The sequence below is a fragment of the Sorex araneus genome, chromosome 4, assembly GCF_027595985.1.
Source record: "Sorex araneus isolate mSorAra2 chromosome 4, mSorAra2.pri, whole genome shotgun sequence".
In the NCBI taxonomy this organism is placed as follows: domain Eukaryota; kingdom Metazoa; phylum Chordata; class Mammalia; order Eulipotyphla; family Soricidae; genus Sorex; species Sorex araneus.
This window is the reverse complement of record NC_073305.1, coordinates 39,637,979-39,655,716: the sequence shown is the minus strand read 5'-3', so window position 1 is coordinate 39,655,716 and position 17,738 is coordinate 39,637,979. Positions and strand designations below refer to the sequence as shown.

The 17,738-nt window shown below is 39.9% G+C and overlaps 1 protein-coding gene across 1 annotated transcript in view; it reads left to right on the top strand.

Annotated features, from left to right (window-relative positions):
* Positions 1 to 17,738, top strand: part of ULK4 (unc-51 like kinase 4) — a 575,532-nt gene that overhangs the window by 247,016 nt on the left and 310,778 nt on the right. Inside the window, exon 31 of the mRNA XM_004614546.2 lies at positions 5,617 to 5,665. Within this exon, the coding sequence (XP_004614603.2) occupies positions 5,617 to 5,665 (49 nt within the window). The remainder of the gene's footprint in view (positions 1 to 5,616; positions 5,666 to 17,738) is intronic.

Sequence of the window (17,738 nt, the reverse complement as noted above, 5' to 3'; positions counted from 1 at the left end):
CACAACCACACTGTGAACAATGCTCCAACTGTCTTTTTTTTTCTCTACAGTGCACTCCCCCACCCCCAAACAGAACCAACAACAACCCCTCCAAAGTTCGGCAGGCCCCACAGGCCGTTCTGTTGCACCTTTTCCTAACCCCAGAGACCTCCCAACTTTGCACTTCTGTGCTGTTTTGTTGTTTTAAATGGAATCACCCTGAGACACACAGATATACAGTTATAAAGTTGTTCATGATTGTATTTCAGTTATATAATGTTCTATACCCAGCCTTTCAGTAGGGTACATTTGCTGCCATGAATATCCCAGGTTTCCTGGGACCGCCAGGAAAATGTTCTGTACTATCTCTTTTCCCCCTGCCACCCCGCCCCCCCATCCTGTTGCCAGATGTTTTCCTCCCCCACACTCCTATCCCCAATACAGACACACAGACACACAGACACAGACACACACAGACACACACACACAGACACACACACACACACACACACACACACACACACACCTCTTCTTTTCTTTTAGGCACTGTGGCTTACAATACTGTTACTGAAGGGTTAGCATGGCTATCATGCATATCACTTTACCTCCTTTTAGTACCCACTCACAGGTGCTGTTTTAGGTTCTGGGGGACTTCCTTTGCTTTGTAAAATAGAGTCCTAAGAGATCCTTTGTCTTCTCCCAGCACCACCTCCTAGCTCCTTTCTTTTCTTAATAAAAAGAGCTGTGTTGGGTCAGGACAGGGCCAGAAACATGGTTCCTTTTTAATTGTTGTACTTATTTTAGTCCTCATCTGACATTTTAAAGGAAAGTTTTTTTAAAAATTGTGTAAATAAAAATACTTGAAATTCAGCCCAACCCACTTTTACTCTCTGAACAGAAGATTATCTCCCTATCCTACTTTTTCTATCTTAATCATAACTAATCATATATATAATTTATACCTAGTATATACTAGATTACTTTACAAATAGCCTTGACTTTCAATATATTGCACCAGAAAATAGAGAGAACCTAGACCATCATAATTCCACAGGTCAGTGTTATGAATTTACCTTAAAATAGTTTTTCTACTTTGTTTTAATCCCAAGAGTTGGCTTGTTACTTGAAGCATATATCTAAATTCTCTAAGCATGTTTGGTGCTAAATTTTTTTTTTAGCCCTTAAAATCTATTAAGACATTTTTATCATTGCCATGCTAAAACATAGAGTATGTGTTAGCATTATTATAATTCCACACATCTTTAAAATATAAACTTCTAGGGGGCCGGAGCGATAGCACAGCGGGTAGGGCGTTTGCCTTGCACGCGGCCAACCCGGGTTCGATCCCCGGCATCCCATATGGTCCCCCAAGCACCGCCAGGAGTGATTCCTGAGTGCAAAGCCAGGAGTAACCCCTGAGCATCGCTGGGTGTGACCCAAAAAGCAAAAAATAAATAAATAAATAAATAAACTTCTATACCACATCTACCACAAAGTACTAAACAGGTAAAAGTTTTACTCGTAGTGCTTTTACTATTTGTATTGTAGTCTCCACAGGTAAATCTCAACTAAGTATTAGGTTTTAAATACATGATATTTTACATGCTGTCAATTAAAGTTTGAGTCATGCAGCCGTCTTTGCCCTCAGTTGATCAATGGCAGCAATTTAGATATAGGAAGAAGTTAGAATGAGACACAAACACACACATATACACACACACACATAAAAGTTGTGGGTTTGTTTGTGTGTGTGTGTGTGTGTGTGTGTGTGTGTGTGTGTGTGTGTGTGAGATGGGGCCTCTTTGAGGCCATACCCAGCAGTGTTTAAGGGCTATTCCTGGTTCTGTGCTCTGGGCTTACACCTACTATTGCTCAAGCAACCATGTAGTGCTGGGGCCCAAATTGGCATGGTTGCACACACGGCAAAGGTCTCCAAGCGCCCTGTACTGTTTCTCCAGCCCTCTTAAAGATTTTAGTACAGCCATTCAAAATTTTCTAATTCAAACCGAACTTTCTTCACCAGTAGTATAATCTCTGAAATATAATACCTGTGAATCTCCTGAATCAAAATCATATAAGGGAGGCTGTTTAACCACATGTGACACATGTGATCTATGATTACATTGCCCTGTTCTGAGAACTAAAAACGAAACAAAGCACCAAGATAAATTCGTCTTAGGAACTGCATATGGGAATGGCAGTGTTCTTCAGTGTCCCGTCTGGAATGATTTAAGCAGTGAATTTAGGTAGCCAATACTAAGGAAACAAAGTATATAGCCATACAGTTAATATCTTTACAGTCCTTTGAAGAGGAGGATAATTTCACAAAGACCTTTCTTTCGTTTGTTCTCAGTTTTAAGAAATTTAGGCCAATCTCTTTTATTTCTTATCCTTCGGGCTGATCACAATTCTGAGGAATTTTTATTCTTTTGGAATTTAGAATATAATGGGCTCATGTAGTAAAAATAATACTGGTGATTGGAATCTTGGTGATTGAAACCACAAGATCCCAAACTAAGACAGCCTTTTGCATAGTTTTCCAAAGTCTACTCTGATGATTTAAGACTGGCTGCCTAAATAATTCTCTGGGAATCTGTCATATCAGCTTTCTGGGGAGCTGGGCCCTCAGCCTGTGGCTTCCAGAGGCCCTTCTGCAGAACTGCTCCCAACCCCCATGAATGAAGGGAAGAGAGTTTGAACAGCGTGCTCCCTGGCTCAGTGCATCCAAGGTTTGATCATCCGGACCTGAGCCACAAATTGGACCAAAGTGGTACAATACTTAAAGTACGAAGCCTGACTTTTCACAATCAAACTTTAAGAGCATAGTGAAGACAAATAGGTGAATATTAATTCCAAAAGCACTTTAAAATCTGTAGATTTCAGAAGTGTGTGTGTGTGTGTGTGTGTGTGTGTGTGTGTGGTTGGGTGTGGGGGGAGTATATTTTACATACTACCCGGTATACATATGCAGACAGGACATAGAATGTAGAACTGAAATGAAAATGCCATGAAATAATGTACATAACACCCTTGGATATTTTTTATGTATTTTATTTTTGTTTAATCAGAAAATGTTGGTCAGTACCCCATAAACTCATCTCATTGCCCACTTGTTGGTCATTCTTCAGACTTCAGAAAGACCTTAAGCACTTGTAAATATTTGTAGGTACCCTTGCTCCCAATTGCTTTGCATTTTTTGAAATTAGATATGAAATTAGTTCATGAGTCACAGAAATGTCATAGAAAAAATATTTTAAACTAAAAATGATTAAGCTCAACTTCTTGTTTTATTTGCTAGATGTGGCTTTATATAACTTAGTCAACGAAACAACATAGGTTGTTATAGTCAATTTTATTCAGAAGAATGAATGGATGTGGAATGTTAGAGTTTAGGGAGAACACTGAGGAATTTCAGACTTAACGACTTAGTATGCAAAGACCCAGCAGGAACTCATTGTAGCTCTTTTTGTCTTTTTTTGGGGGGGGGGAGTTATTGTGGGGTGGGGGATTTGCACACCAGGTTTTCTTCAGGGTTTATTCCTGGCTCTGTGCTCATTGATCACTCCTGGTGGTACTTAGGGAATCTTATGGGGTTTCAGGGAATGAATCTGGGTTGGTCATGTGCTAGGCTAGCACCCTACTTTGCATAATCCTCATTGTAGATTTTAAGATTGAATTATGGGGACCTGTAAGGAAATGGCTTAAAGGATCAGAGCACATGCAGATTGGAACCCCAGCACTGCATGGTCCCTGGAGCACCACATGGTATGACCCAAACCTCAGCAACAAATACACAAAGAGAATGAATCATGATGGCTGTGTTATCACAGATTAGTGGCAGGAGGTATTTTAAAATGCTCCCATAGAAGGGCTGATATGTGCTAGTTCTGATCATGCTCTGGCTCTGAGTATTGGAGTAAACGATGGCTTAGGTATCATGGAGGAGCAGTGGGGTCTGTGACTCTGCGTTGATTACTGAGACAGCTTGGAGATGTATGTGGTTGCTCTTCCAGTTATGCTTAGGAAGGGTGCAAAGCATAAAAATGAGCAAGACCAATTCAGGAAAAGGGGTAATTGGCATCATGGAGGCTGAGGAAGGAAGATGGGGAATGTGCTGGCCTCAGGTCGGGCTTGGACACTCCCTCCTGTCCTGCCTGGGAGAAGGAGCTTTACTCCCCCACCTGAGCCTTTAGTTGCTCCATAGAGGGAGAGTATAAGTGAGTTGGGTATTTTAAATCGAAGCCTTAATCCCCCGAATATACCGAAACTACAGAAATAACCCTGCGTTATTATTGCAAGGTATTGGTGAGGTCTTTCTAAACGCTCCAAGCTTTGGGAACAGAATCTTACTTCCCCTTAGTGTTTGTAATCACTGTGACCTTTTAAAAAGACTAATCTCATTGACTTTTCTTTGATCTATATATTACCATAGACAAACAAGTCCTAGGAAGGCCAAATGATGGATTACCTTTCTAATCACATGGCATTTTTAATGAAATAGACTAAGGCTCATAACCTGCAATGAAAGCAACCTGCCTGTCTTAAGAGCTGTAGCATACCTGGTGGAGTAAATTCTCTTAAAACTAAGGAGTCTGATTTTTAGAAAAGGAAAAAGGAGGGGGTACAGAGAAATAGTACAGTGGTCAGGGCTTGCAGGCTACTGACCTAGGTTTGGTCCCCAGTACTATACATGGTCTCCCAAACCCCACTGTGAGTGATCCCTGAGTACAGAGCCAGGGATGGGCTCAGAGCACCGCCTGGTATTACAAACACATACAAAAGTGGAAACAGGAATTAGCAAATTAGAGACTTGTGGCCAAATATGGCATACTGCCTATTTTATAAATAAAGTTTTATTGCAACAGAACCATGCCTGTTTATATACATTTATTCATATCCTTTTTTGCATTACAGTAACAGTTAAGGAGTCACTATTAAAATTATATAAATATAGGCTACAAGCCTATATTTACTAACTGACCCTGTGCAGAAAAAGTTTACTGATCTCTGGACTAAAGAAATAGCCAGAGGGCATAGTATTCCTCTTTTTAAAATGTACTGTGAAAGCAAGGTTATTTTCTTTCAAATTGCATGAAAAAGCTTCTGTTATAATATACAGTTTATGATTATATTTGATAAGGGAAAGTATCTGAAACTATTGTGTGACTGGTGTCTACTTATTTTCCTTAAACTTAAAGATCAGTAAAAATCATTGTGCATTAATTCAGAAGTTTTCAGAAGATAGCTAATGAGGCATAGATGAAAGATTATAATGTGGCATGCTTATAATTTAACTGTGCAATGAGGGATAGATCATTTCAGCTGGCAGTGCCTGTTTTGATAGTCTTGAGAATGATTATGGATTGTAGTTAATTTTCACATTTATAAATATCAATCTAAAATTTTCCTTGCTACAGATCAATAAGGCTAAGCTAATAGTTACTTTCAGAGAAGCCCCATATTTCTTGTCTTTAACAGACTTAGTTCAGTAGATTAAAAATGAATATTTAATCATACTATTTCTTGGCTGCAGAATTTAAGTAATAAAAAAACATGGGGGCTGCAGTGTTCCTCATTGGGATAGCAGTTTAAGTACATGTTATCTAATGTGTGGCCATCTTTCTCTTTTTTTGACAGAATTGTGGAAGAAAGCAAACTGATCCCACTCATTTTCGAAGTGATTCTGGTAAGAGTCTGGAATTCAAGTGAAATTACAATTTTTTTTTTTACATTTTGATGTGGGTAGCAGGGTTCTAACCTTAATTCTATCTGATGGGGTGGGTTATCTGTCTTCCTCATTAGTGACCTTATAGGATCTCAGTTTCCTTGCCTGAAGTTTTCCAGCTCTGAAATTGTATAGGACAATCTAATAGCTTGTCCTTAAGGATTCCCCAAATATATTTATTTCTATGAGTTAGATGTTATATTATCTACTATAGAATAAAGAATTCTTGATTTCATACAGAATACTTTATCTGAGGTGGTGTGTCTGGGTGGGGGATGATTGCTGAGCTGTAGTGTGGATTTTCTGAAGTTTGAAGCACTCTGGGGCACCATTCACAGTTTAATGCCTAAGGACAGAAGATTTGAGAAAATTCATCAGAATTTAGAATGTTTCCTGTATGCTGTCTTTGCCATTCTCACAGACTATAGCTAAATTATAAAAATATCAATTAAAGAATATCTTTCATCTCTGATTCTTATGGGTGGAGAATAGAATGGAATCAAAACTGGCTTTTCTCACTTCTGATAGACCCTATGATACTAAATACAGATAGGAGAATGTGGCTGAGAATTGAATTGTTGCTGATTATAGAAGCGCACTGTTAGCCAGAGAAAGGTTTTCTTCTAGATTGGTGGACTTTCTCTCTTTACCAGAAACTTTCCTTAAATTTGACTTTTTTAAAGGGTCGGAGACAGAAGCTCTGGTACCTTCCCAGCCAGCTCAGTTCCGACTGCCATGGTCATCAGTAGAGTAATAATAGCTATGAGAGTGGGTTAATCCTGCATATGGGCAATTAGCTTTTCTTAGTCATCATAAAGTATTAATATGTATGTCGTTTTTTTGCTACCGTGGCTATGTTTTGAAGATATTCATTTTCCTAGTTTTCTCTTTCCTTTGAAGAGAGGTGGTTGGATTTTCCATGCTATTTAAATTGTGTGCAATGTGAGACTGGGTAATGTTCCCCAAACATGGTCAAGTGAAAATAAGATAATACAGATGTTATTTGTAGGGTTAGCGCCTAGATGCAATTACTTAGAGGCACTATCAGGAGAAGAAGTAGAGAAAAATGAAAAGAAACATGGAAATCAAGCGCTACCTAATGGTAATCTTTTTTTTTTTTTAATTGGCAGAGAGCGGGGGGGGGGGGGTTTGTCCAAGAGGTGTGCAGGAGTCCCAGGGCCCATTTCTGTTGATAATCTGCCAAGTGGGATGCATACTCAGTGTGGAGTCCAAGGATGTGGTAGTGCTTAGGCCCTCAGCTCTAGGAGCCTTTAGGGCACTCCTGGCAATACTGGGGAAGCCATGTGTGCAAGGGATCAAACCCAGGTCGGACACATGTAAGGCATGCTTACAACCCCCAGCCCTAACTCCTTGGTCTTCTAATGGGGGAGGAGGGGTTCTTTTGCTGTGTGGTATGTGTCTCCCCACCCTCAGTGGGATATGCACTGTTTGCCCTTTCACTGTGACTGGGATGTGTTTGGGGAGACCTGGGCGGGCAGAGCCAGGCTGTGCAGGGTGTGCTCCGTCTGGCTTAGGTCTGGAAGGAGACTGGTGCTCTAGATTTAGGGAGCACTCTAGAGCCAGCATTCATGGTGGTGGAGGGGGTGGGGTGTGTGTGTGACTTGGCTCCTTGTTAAGGCTAAGAGTAGCTTTTGCAGACCAGTAGAGCTCTTTTGTGACTAATGATAAGTCCTCATCCTGTCCTCACATTGTTATCCCAGGGTTTAAAATTCCACCTAATAAATTGCTTCTTGTAGGTTCCCAAACCCCCTCCTTACATGGTTAATTTTTGTGTAATGAACCCTTATTAAGTTTTCATATTTTACAAGCCACAGTTACTGTTCATCGCTCCCAAGATTCCAGCCCTTTTATTGTGTGGTGGCTGTTGGAGGGAGTGGCCAGAGGTGATACCTACCCTCCAGCTACAGGTGACACTTTTCCTCCAGCCCAGCTTTTCAGTCTGTCCTGTGTCCTGCAATCTCATGGACCTGCCTGAGGTGTTGCTTTCTGTACTCAAAACTGTTGCAGACTCAGGCTTTTTTTTATAGGAGATCATTTTCATTTGTCACTGTACTGTAGGTCACATGATTACAATAATGTTAATATTTATGGCTTTGATGTATAAAGTACTTCATGAAATAAAATTGCCCAAGACTTTCCTTTACCATCCTTATGTCACTTGCTGAGTCTGCCTTTTTCTCCCCTACCCCCACCCACACCCTTTGGGGTTTAGTAATTTCAGTTTTGTAATTCAAGGCCAAGTGATACTCTCTGTTCCCTGGTTTTGTTTCTCTCTGAACCGCAGATAAGTGAGATTATTTATTTTCTCCCCCTGACTTCATTTGCTTATCATGAGATCTTCCAGTTAGGACAGTATTTTAAAATAGGGGTTTTATTTTGCTGCTTAAAAAAAGTAAATAAGTAAAGAATCATTTGAAAATCTCTGCTTTTAAAAAAGTATTAATGTAATGAACTTTAAAATAAAAAAATAAAAAAGGATTAAATCACTGTAAGATACACAGTTCACAGGAGCTCATGATTGAGTTTCAGTCATACAATATTGTAGCACCCATTCCTTCACCAGTGCTAGAGGCCTGAATTGCAATGGCCTTGAACATCATTAAATCCTATTCTACTTTTGTCCTTCTTGAGTTGAGTGATTTAAACATTTTTTTTCTTTTGTATAAGTATACTTTTCAATCAATGAAATGTTATTGTAGCAGTTACCCTGTAAACTATTATTACCTTGTCCTTTAAAAATTATTGTCACCAAGCTAGACATGATATAGAATTTTATTGATTCTGTGGTGCACATTTTTTCTTCCTTTCAGATTCTAACATTTCTGAAACTGGGGTTTGCTTTCCAAATCAATGACCTTTTCCAATGACTTTCAGTCAGGTGACTGGGTTGTCATCCCTTTCACCAATTTATTTCACTTTTTTAAAAATAAGTGCCCCCAAAGTGATAGATTATAAGCAATGTGTCTCAATCAGTCTAGAGAGCTCTTCTAATAAAGGAAAAGCAAAAAATACTAAGGAATCAGAAACCATGTCATAGTTTAATCAGCAGCATTTTTCTTTCTTGGTATTCGATAAAATAATGGTGCACCTTGGATTTGATGGATTCCGGATCATGGAAGCATGGTATATATTTCAGTCAGCTTTGGTTTCTAACTTTGTGGGCCTATTGATGTGGCGTGTAACATAATTTTAGCAGCTTCTACCAAGGGTTTGAATGAAAATGAGACATAATGAAAAGAATGTGCAGTGCTCTGTGTTGGGCAGTAGTATTCTTGCTATCTGTTGGAAAAGCAGCAACTTTGGACTCATTCAGTTTACTGTGACCATTTGATGACGCTTTGTCCTTACTCTTAGCCCATAACTGTTTTTCAGCTTCAGTCTGATGTACTTAAAGGCTAGTTATGGACTATCTAGTGTCCTTTATTTTTAAAAAGAGTCGCTCCTACGAAGCACTCCTGCAGAAGTGTATCCTTTCCTGCTTGTCATTTGTGAAGAGAGTACTCTTGTCCCTTGCGATGGGCAGGGTTTGCAGGGGAGGGATTTTTTTTTTCTTTCTTGCAGACCTGGAGGTAACTGAAGATGAAGGGAACAGAATTTTCAATTTAGTGTCCCATTGAATCAATAGAAGTATCAGGACTCTCAGAACCAAGAAAAGTCTAGGGAGTATGGTAGAAGGGTAAATTTGTGACTACACCTGGCAGGTCTTTATTCTATAGCTATTTTATCTTTGTTTTTGCAAATAATTTATGTTCTTCAAAATAAATAAGTCTTCTCTGCACTGTAGCATTGTAGCACTGTTGTCCCGTTGTTCATCGATGTGCTCGAGTAGGCACCAGTAACGTTTCCTTTGGGAGACTTGTTACTATTTACATATTGAATACACCACGGGTAGCTTGCCAGGCTCTGCCATGTGGGCTTGATACTCTCGGTAACTTGCCAGGCTCTCTGAGAGGGACAGAAGAATCAAACCGAGATCGGCCATGAGCAAGGCAAACACCCTACCTGCTGTGCTATCGCTCCAGTCCAGTCGGTGTAATAAATCATAGTACCCCAATAAAATGGGTATTATTTCATTTAAATTTTTTTTAAAGTTTTAAATTTTATTTTCATCCAGTTATTCACAATAATTGCTTACATTCAACATTTCAACACCAGTCCCACCGCTATCACACCTTCCCACCGCCATTATTTCAAATTTTCCCACCACTATCCAAGTCTGCCCCATAGGCAGATGCTAAATAATTTATTTTGTATTGCTTGTTATAAATAATATTAGATGTAGTGCAACCGTGAAAGCGGCCAAGTGCTCCTGGAATTCTAAGATTTTAAAAAAATATTTGGGGTCTGGAGGCTTCTCTGCATCACTCTCCTCTCTTCTGAGATTCATTTGTGAGTCCCTGAATTATGGTTGTTGATGTGCTTAAATGGTGCCCAGAGGCAGTTCTTGGGTAAGCCAGGGAACCAGAAGGGCAGGGAGATGTGAGGAAGTCACCCATCCCTGCCTCCACGAAGCCTGGAGTTTTCAGTCACTAAATCCGAATACCTGGGTTTTTTCAGTAGATTCCTTTTCGTGCGTGGGGGGCTCAGGACGAGCCTGAGGAGGTCGGCCATGAACATGGCTATGATTGGGTGCTGGAGGTCTGTGGCTGCCAGGGTTCATTTGGGGCAGGCAGAGGAATACACCTGCCCCCCTCCGAGGTGCCACCAAATCAGGCTTGGTGGTGGGGAGACATCTCTGCAGTGTGCTGCTCCCTTCCAAGACTCACTTGTGAGTCTCTGAATCGTGGCCATCAATGCGCTGAAATGGCCTGATTTTGATCTCTTTTGGGATTTATTTATGGGTCTCTGAAGCAAGGCCGATAAATCAGCTGGTATACCTGAGCCGGAGACTTGTGGGCATGACTCCCACATACCTAAATTTTGGCGGTTTGATTTCATGGGAAATTTGGCCCCAAGTTGTTGGGGTTCAGTGAGAGCACAGGGGCACTTTTGGGGTATCAGGAAGCCTGAAGACACTGTCAGGCTGCTGATGCACTCAGTCCCGCAGGTACAGCACATGGGGATTATTTTAGACCCCACCCCCCAAAGCTGCAAGGGTCTGTGCACAGTGAGGAAGTAGATCAATCAGCCAAGATTTGGAGGGAACCTCCAAGCTTAGGATGATGTGTTTATAATGGACACCTAAAACAGGGTTAGGGCTGGCTTTGGGGTGTTTCCTTTAGCCTCCATCCGTGAGATGTTTGGTGAACCAAAGGGAATGCAAAGAGGAGAGTAAAAAAGACAACCAGTCTCTAAGGTCTGCTCTAAGAGCCAGGGGATTTAATACCATGCCCAAGGCATGAGTGTCTTTAATCCTGAGCTGTAACTGTAGGTGTCTCGAGTCTTGGCTGACCAGTTTGTGGTGAAAAGCCGAGTTAGCTGGTTGCTTAACAAGAGGAAATCTAGAAGGTCTTCTCCCACCTCTGCCTCAATGTGAGCAACCTACATTTTTGTTGTCAGCACAAGGCAGCTATGCTGGGCAGAAGCAGGAATTCAGAAAGCCTGCTTTGCATGACACCAAATATATTTTTGTGTGCATTTCTCAGGGTCTGCAGTACTAAGGTAACCTGGATCTGTTTATTAAATATGGGTTCCTGTTGAGTGTCAGCCATCAGAAGAACCGAATGTCTTGTATTATAAGAACCTGATGGCTTGGTTGTTGGGTGCAGAGTTGCTGGAGAAGCAGGGTGAAAGGCAATTCTTTTCCCCTATTTGCCACTTTCTAAAACAAGTTTAGAAGTTGCTTTGATGTGCACATCTTATGTATGAATTTGAATGGATTAGCCTTTTGGATTTTGCTCTAACTCTAATCTCTCCGTTTTATTTCAGTGGTTTATGTTTTGGTCTACTTCAGTAAATCATCTTAATGCCAAGTAATATAGGCAAACTGTATTTTATTACAAAAAATCTTTATTCATGGCAGATTTTCCAATATGTGCCAAAATATTGCTGTCATGATATTTTATGTGTTTGTTCCAAAACAAACAATTAAAGAGCAATTTAAGTGGCAAATGTTAACAATAAAAATGTGATTAGCAATATACTAGTTTGACAATTATATAGTTTTAACAATTCTCTGGAATAACAGTTAAAGCACACTTTAGTAAATCTTTCAAGTCAACTGTATCTTTCTAGATGAGTCTCTTTATAGACCCGTGTAGCCTAAAGGATTTAATCACTGAGACACCAACACAGTACAGTATATTACATTTAAGAAATGTTTTCAATCTGGTACATTCATCAGGCTTTTAAAATTACTTTGCTTCGTTCTAGTTGCAGCCCATCCAGTGTGAACTGATTCTTATAGTATGTTAAGATGACAGTTTCCTTATAAGTTCAAGAATTTGCTTGTGTGTGTTCAATGTGCCATTAATAAGAATTTGCTGTGCTGAACATGAATATGTAACATTGAATACAATATTTGATTAAAATTTCAAAATGCTTGACTTACTTATATTGAAACTTATGCAAAGAGTACTTTCCGGGATTCAGTAGATAAATTTGATTCTAAAACCAGCATGTCTACCTTTATAGGGCATTAAAGAAAGGAGCTGTTACCAATTTCTGTTGTGTACCAAGATGGTTTTACACACTGCTAATATACTACCACTAAAATACATACTTTCAGGATTTATTTTGGGGGATGGAAATTGTGGGGGTAAAAGAGGTGAATTTGCATGGCTAAATTCTTAGTGGGATGGAGTGATAGCACAGTGGGTAAGGCGTTTGCCTTGCATTCGGCCGACCCGGGTTCGATTCCTCCGCTCCTCTTGGAGAGCCCGGCAAGCTACCGAGAGTATCCCGCCCGCATGGCAGAGCCTGACAAGCTAACCGTGGCGTATTCGGTATGCCAAAAACAGTAACAAGTCTCACATGGGGATGTTACTGGTACCCGCTCGAGCAAATCGATAAGCAACGGGATTACAGTGACAGTGATTCTTTTTTTAATTAGTGAATCACCATGAGTTACAGTTACAAACTTATGAACTTTCATGTTTGCATTTTGCTTATATCCCTCCACCAGTGCCCAGTCCCCGACAGTGATATTCTTAGTAGCCTATGTCATACTATTTGTATTTGCAACAAAACTCTAGAATCAGGCTGTAATCTGTTAATACTGGATTCAATAAACTGAAGTTGTTCGTTTTGAGACTGAGCTATAATCTGATCAATGCCATGTTACCTGATTAGCTAGATAAATGGGTTAAAACTAAAAAAAATCAATTATGTGGACATTTGGGCTAAACTATAGCTAATTTTTGCATAAAACTAATACCCAGTGGAGAAATATATGACAGATATGTAGTTAAGATACAGTTTATTAAGAAAAAAACCCACTGAAAAAATTTAAAACGCAGTTTAGGGTGTTTTCAATTACAGAGTATACTGAGTATGATACATATGGCTTCTTCAAAATTGACTTTTCTCACATCACTATATTCAGTTTTACTTTGGACTCTGGGAATCTTTTTAATAAAATGGTGTTCCTTTTTCTTATGGGGTTATAGTCTGATTGGACGACATAGATAAGTGACAAGGTATTAAATAATATTCTTCCCAACAGTGTAAACTTAAACATTTTCCACTTTCATTTATTGATTGTGGAGATTTGTAATAAAAGACAAGTGAAGGGCATGGTATGGTCCTAGACAGTGGGATGAGAGAGAATCAAGTAGAACGCATCTCCTGAGTTACATTTTGAAGAAACTGAGTTAGCGTTAGTGTTGTAAAAAGAGGAGGGGCATTGTTTTTATGTGAAGATCTTTTTCAAGCCTGCCTTCCTCCCTCCCTTCCTCCCTCCCTCCCTTCCTTCCTTCCTTCCTTCCTTCCTTCCTTCCTTCCTTCCTTCCTTCCTTCCTTCCTTCCTTCCTTCCTTCCTTCCTTCCTTCCTTCCTTCCTTCCTCCCTTTCTCCCTCCTTCCCTCCCTCCCTCCCTCCCTCCCTCCCTCCCTTCCTTCCTCCCTCCCTCCCTCCCTCCCTCCCTCCCTCCCTCCCTCCCTTCCTCCCTTCCTTCCTTCCTCCCTTCCTTCCTTCCTTCCTTCCTTCCTTCCTTCCTTCCTTCCTTCCTTCCTTCCTTCCTTCCTTCCTTCCTTCCTTCCTTCCTTCCTTCCTTCCTTCCTTCCTTCCTTCCTTCCTTCCTTTTATTACAAAATTGTTCATGATTGGGTTTCAGTCATACAATGTTCCAATGTCCCTCCCTTCACAAGTGCACATTTCCCACCACCAATGTTCCTAGTTTTCCTCTCAGCCAGCTCAGCCTGCACCTATGGCTAATTGATTTGTTTTATATTTATTACAGTTTTGAATGGTGATGCTTTGGAAATATCGGATTAGATAAAAAAATTAAAAAGATGAGTTTCACATGTATTTTAGCTTTTTTTCACCACCACTTTTAGAACATGTGGTCGTAGTATATTGCCTGTTGGATTATTATTGCTTCAGTGGGTGATTTCCCTCGCCTTGCATCTTCGGTTACATTATGAGTTTCACCTTGGAATGAAGTGACCTGACCTCCAACTCCATTTGCTCCAGTGCTTTGCACTCCTTGCTTTAGCTTTTCTCTATGTATTGATTAGTGAACAAATGAGGGAGGTGAGGCTTGACTGTTATATTTAGGTCCTCCTTTCCTAGTCTGTAGTCACAGATGACCTTTAGCTTGTTGATGATGGACTGGAAAATGAGGCACCCGTGTGAAATACTTATAAAAGGCAGTTTGATTGTAGCTTCTCTGAATTTTGCGATGGCTGGGGTTATTATCTGATACTGCTTCTTTCCTACCTCTAGGTAACTGGGGACACTAAATCATTGGTCACTTTCAGTGGTTAAAAAATTAAATGTCTACTGTGGTCATTAAACATCACTGACACTATAAAATCCTGTGTATTTAGTACCCTTTGTTAGATAGAAACCAAAGTGAAATAAACTTGTGGTGTACACCAAGAATTCCTGGCAGAGCCTGGTCATTCTAATATCTAAGCAATGAATATTGTTTTTTTCTTTATTTTATTTCATTTTATTTTTATAAAGTTGTTCACAATATTTGATTACATTTAATAATAATAATTTAATAATAGCACCAACTCCATCACCACTACACCTCTCCACCACCATATTTCCATCTCAAACCCCAAACCCTGCCCTCAAAGCAGAACTGAAATAATTTATTTTATATTGCTCATTATGAATAATCTGCTAAAAATGATCCAAAAAAGGTTTCATAGAGAAAAGTGAATGAAGATTGTTGTACGAACCACACCCATGCGTGAATCCACAGAAAAATTCAGGTATGAGGGACTTGTGACTGAAAACTCCAGGCTTGCTTGGAGTTGGGAATGGGTGACCTTCCCCCATATCCCTCTATTTCTTGTACCTCGGCAGTCACACCCACAAGCTGTGTCTGGTGCCATATAATCTCATTAATGGCCATGATCCAGAGACTCAACAATAAATCTTTATGAAGAGAGCATAGAACAATTGGTCATAGATATGCCTCCAGACCCTACATTGGGCTGTTTCATTCGGGGCAAGGTCCCGAAGAGCCAGCCCTGGCAGCTGAAAATCACCGGAACTCAACCCCTCCATGCTCACAGCCACTTTCCACACGCTTGGATGAGCCTCACCCATGAGAGAATCTATTCCTGCGTGAAATACAACAACCCAAACATTGTTTTTTTCTTTTACATCTTCAGTAACATTGGATCCCATGAAATTTTACACATGTACAGAATACCACAGTATACTCACTTTTTAGAAAACTGGAAATACCAGCAAAACGTTAAGAGTTTTTGATTAAATACAACGGAAAAATCTACTCACATTTGCATGTGGTACTGTTTGCATTTGTTCTCCTGCATGGATTAGAACTATGAGAATTTATGTGCTTACCCAGAGCTGCAAAGGATTTTCAGACTAAATCTGGAAATCTGATGTGTTACAGCAGTTTGCAGATTTATGGGGAAAGAAGAGCATTTAAAATAGCTCTAGGAAGTGAAACCGCATTTTGGATTTATGAGAGGTACCAGATTGGAGAAACACTTGTGATGAAAAGTCAATAAGGACAAGTTAGTATTGAAAATATTTAGGGCATTATTTTTTTTCCAAACAAAGACAATATATGCTCCTAAAGACTTCAAAGAGCATAGGTATATCTAACATAGAATGTAAAGGTCTTCCATAATATGTCTTACAACTAGCTACATAGTATTTTCCTTACAAGAATAACAGCACTCTATCTTTTAAAGAAAATGTTACATACCAAATATTCTATTCTGTGTTATAATATGCAGGTAGAAATCTGCATATCAATATTTCTTCTATTTAATGGTCGTATTTGCCTTATATTAGCATCAGAGATTCATCACTGCTAAGTGTTTCCCTTTACTAGCTCCTAATTTAAACAACACTGACCAGAACATCTTTTTTATGTCCTTATACCTACTATTGAACTTTGTCTGTTTGTTGGGTGCATATGAGGGGAGGAGCACACCTGGCAGTGCTTAGCTACTTTTTGTGGCTCTGTGCCCTGCGGTTACCTCCGGTGGGACCATAAGTGGTACCAGGATTTGAACCAAGGTCACAATTGTCACATGCTTCCAAACTTTCTCTTTGACCCCGTAATGAGTTTTTTTTAAGTTCACAAAAGTTGAATCATCACACCAATATATACTTATACTTTATGTTATGATATTTTTTTTCTCAAAAAATGGCAATAGAAAATTTCCTTGGGGTGTTGGTGGAGGGAAGAGGATACTCTGGTGGAGGGTGTAGTGTTGGAACATTGCATGCCTGGAACTCTATAATTAAGAGTTTTGTACATCCTGGCACCTTAGTGAAAAATGGGGGAACAATTCACATGGGACTGTGAGAGAGCACAGTGGTTAGGTCACATACCTAGCATGCATCCAACCTAGGTTCAGTTCCAGGCAGCACATGTTCCCTTGGGCATCACTGAATATAGCCCCGGAGACTCTCAACACCCTGGGTGGCCCAGGTACCCCCACTGCCCCAGCATGGCATTTTCAGGCCCTTGCACTGAACCTGTGGTGTGATTAGCTGAGAGTCCTGGGTGGAGCCCGGGGGTCTCTTTAGTACCTCTTGGGAGCCCCTCACCTCCCCGAAACAAAACACCAAAACACTTCCCACCTGGCAGTGGTGTAAAACAGCAGCTACTTTGCTATAATCACCCTATTGTTGAATTATTAGTTGTTTGTATTTTGACATGTACTTTTTAAGTATTAGATATTACCAATTGTATGCATATGGCTTCTGTGTTTTCTAGCATTCTTAGGAAGCATTTTTTACATAAAGCTATATACTATCCTAATCTATTTTATTCCACACATAATGTTTTCATGATTAAATTTTAAATCTTTGTTCCAGCATAACTTTGTTTGAAGAATAAATATGCATCTTACTTTTCGCTTTCCCATACTTTCTTTTTGCCATTCCTGAGTTATTGTTCCAAGGGTATTTGCTGCTGTAGACTCATTAGGGGACTTGAATACCTCATTTATCACTCTCCTACCACATCTCCACCAATTGTTTACTGTCTGCATTGTCATGCAATAAGTTGCATGTATTTAAAATGTATGTAATTTCATAAGTCTCTGCATTTTTATATTCAGTTAGGATAATGAACATATCCATCACCCTAGATTTCCTTATGCCTATTTGTAATTCATCCTTCCTTACTTCCATTCTTATCCCAAGCAGCCATTAATTTGCTCTTAATCACTGTAGATTCTTTTGACATAGAAGTTTTCACATAGGTTTTTATATAAGTAATTGGCTATAATTTTAGTCAGCACCTGGTCCCTTTTTTGTTATGTTTGGGGCCACACCCAGTCATACTCAGGACTTACTCATGGCTTTGTGCTCAGGGATCACCCCTGAAGGTGAATGGGGGACCATGTGGGAATGGAATCTGTGCCAGCCCCATGCAAGATATACCCATTGTAAGGGTAAGCCCCAAAGTC